Below are 2,804 nucleotides of genomic sequence, written 5' to 3' on the forward strand. Positions count from 1 at the left end.
TAAAGTTTATATAGTTTATATAGAAAATATTTATTCTAATGTTACTTTTCTTAAAATATTTTATTTTTCCTGTTTCCTTTCCTCACTAGGCTATTTTCCCCGTTGGGGCCCCCGGGTTTATAGCATCCTGCTTTACCAACTAGGGCTGTAGCCCAGCAAGTAGTATAATAATAATAATAATAATAATAATAATAATAATAATAATAATAAATCAACAGCAGAAATTTACTAATATCAAAGTATTCCCTCGTTCGTTGCAACCAAATTAAAAAATAAAATCTTCGATAACTTCGTTATCTACATGTATAAAATTCTAAAAGTTCCCGGGAGCTTAATACATAATAAACATTTCAGCGTATCAAGCCGACAAAAAATACTACATTCCTAATAATATTAATATGATTAATACCTAATTGTTAATGCTAAGGTTTATTTTCATATTTCAACTAACTGTAATTTTGTAAAAATGATGAGTCCATTTCTACAGCACCAACATTCCAGCAAATTAACCCTTTCACCCCCAAAAGGACGTACCGGTACGTTCTTGCAAAACACTATTAATTACATGTTTTTATATATTTTTGATAATTTAATGAGAAACTTCAGGCATTTTCCAAAAGAATGAGACCAACCTGACCTCTCGAGGGCAAAAATTAAGCCTGTTACAGCAATTTAATATATATATATATATATATATATATATATATATATATATATATATATATATATATATATATATATATATATAGCAAAATGTGCTCGAAATTTATTAAGCACTCCATTGTAACACAACTTTATATCCGGCATCATTAGCAGAGACACAGGTGTTTTTTTTTTTTTTTCCAATTATTTAAACAGCAATTATCTACAATTTATACATAAACGATAGTCCGTGAGCTATATGATTATGATGACAATCAAACATTTTTTACGTCAGCAAGCTAGCAGAAGCCAGAGAGCGGTGGAGTACGCAAACCATAAAACTTGTAGCCATCATTTTGGATTATTATTATTACTTGCTAAGCTACAACCTTAGTTGGAAAAGCAGGATACTATAAGCCAGGGGGCCCCACCGGGGAAAATAATACAGTGAGGAAATGAAACAAGGAAAATTAAAATATTCTAAGAACAGCAACACCAAAACAAATATTTCCTATATAAACTATACAAACTTGAATAAAACAAGAGGAAACGAAATAAGATAGACTAGGTCCCAAAGTGTACCCTCAAGCAAGAGAACCCTAACCCAAAACACTATAAGCATTTTTGGACGTTCTCTTTAAATTGTGATAGCGTATATCTCAAGATATTTGTCAGTTAAAATGTATTTCTAGAACTAAAACATACGCCACTGGGACTTAGAAGGCCGTACGGCGTACGTGTATTCCTGCATAATTCAAAAGAATACCATTCGTGACTCATGACTAGAATATGTCCTTGTGTTGCGTAAAGGGTAGAATAAAATGTTCTATCGATACCGTAAAATAGTGAGGATTTCTTCCTATGATCGTCCATCAATTCAGGTTACGTCCGGAGAGCCATAAATTAAGGGGTAAGGGGCATATATTGCATCCAAATGACCAAGTCAGGCCTCTTAACTGAAGAAAATATGCGCAAAACAAGTAGGAAGTTCCAATTATCTGATGTTTCTAGAGGGGCACTAGCAAAATAATAATAATAATAATAATAATAATAATAATAATAATAATAATAATAATGATAATAATAATAATAATAAATAAATAAATAGAAAAGATATAAAACCACTTGCTTCAACATATCCTCAGTGCCACTTACATTTCAACTACAGTTGCATGAATAAATTAAGGGGTAAGAAGCATATATTGCATTTAAATGACCAAGTAAGGCCTCTTAATGGAAGAAAATATATACAAAATAGGATTTTCCAATTATTTTATCTATCTATAGGTACACCAGCAAGCAATTATTTACAGCTTGTACAATCTACAAGTTACAATCGCAGACGATAGAGAATCTTTGATCTCCGATATTAACAACTGATACCGTATCTGGCCTTGATAGTATTGAATATTTACCGTTAAAAAATACATGCAAATTAAAACATTGACGGCTTACAGTGGCTACTTTCCTCTTAGTAAGGGTAGAAGAGAATCTTCAGCTATGGTAAGCAACTCTTCTAGGAGGACACTCCAAAATAAAACCATTGTTCTATAGTCTTGGGTCTTGGGTTAGAGTTCTCTTGCTTGAGGGTACACTCGGGCACACTATTCTATACCTTTCTCTTTCTTTTGTTTTGTTAATTTTTTTTTTATAGTTTTTAAATGATGTTACTGTTCTTAAAATATTTCATTTTTTCCATTCCTCACTGGGCTATTTTCCCTGTTGGGGGCCCTGGCCTTATAGCATTCCTGCTTTTCCAACTAGGGTTGTAGCTTAGCAAGTAATAGTAATAATAATAAAAGCATTAACTACAAACAGGGCTTAAATGGTTCCGGGTAGTGAACGTTTTACCGAGCAAGAATGCCGAACGAAGACGCTACTAAAAAAAATACAATCTGTAGGTGATACTCACCAATTAGTTCCACTTCATGTTTAACTTCACTTAATAAGTTGACGACACATTTTGCGACGTTTTCTCCCATCCGTCCTTCACGGGTGGATCCAAGGAAAACCAACATACGAAGAGACATTTTTGGGGTTATATAAAAAACGTGTAGTTTAAATATACAGGAGTTTCTGTGTTGTACCTGGAAGGTTTACCTGACCGGATATAATGACACGACAACGCTGAATGAGACGTGATGGTGACTAACACGTAAAAC

At 33.0% G+C, this 2,804-nt stretch overlaps 1 protein-coding gene across 1 annotated transcript in view; it reads right to left on the reverse strand.

The window, feature by feature from the left end:
* The window catches only part of LOC137630559 (FMN-dependent NADPH-azoreductase-like), a 13,572-nt gene extending 10,768 nt beyond the window's left edge, over positions 1-2,804 (reverse strand). Inside the window, exon 1 of the mRNA XM_068362092.1 lies at positions 2,555-2,804. Coding sequence (XP_068218193.1) covers positions 2,555-2,672 — 118 coding nt within the window. The 5' untranslated portion in view covers positions 2,673-2,804. The remainder of the gene's footprint in view (positions 1-2,554) is intronic.

The sequence above is a fragment of the Palaemon carinicauda genome, chromosome 38 (assembly GCF_036898095.1).
Source record: "Palaemon carinicauda isolate YSFRI2023 chromosome 38, ASM3689809v2, whole genome shotgun sequence".
Lineage (NCBI taxonomy): Eukaryota > Metazoa > Arthropoda > Malacostraca > Decapoda > Palaemonidae > Palaemon > Palaemon carinicauda.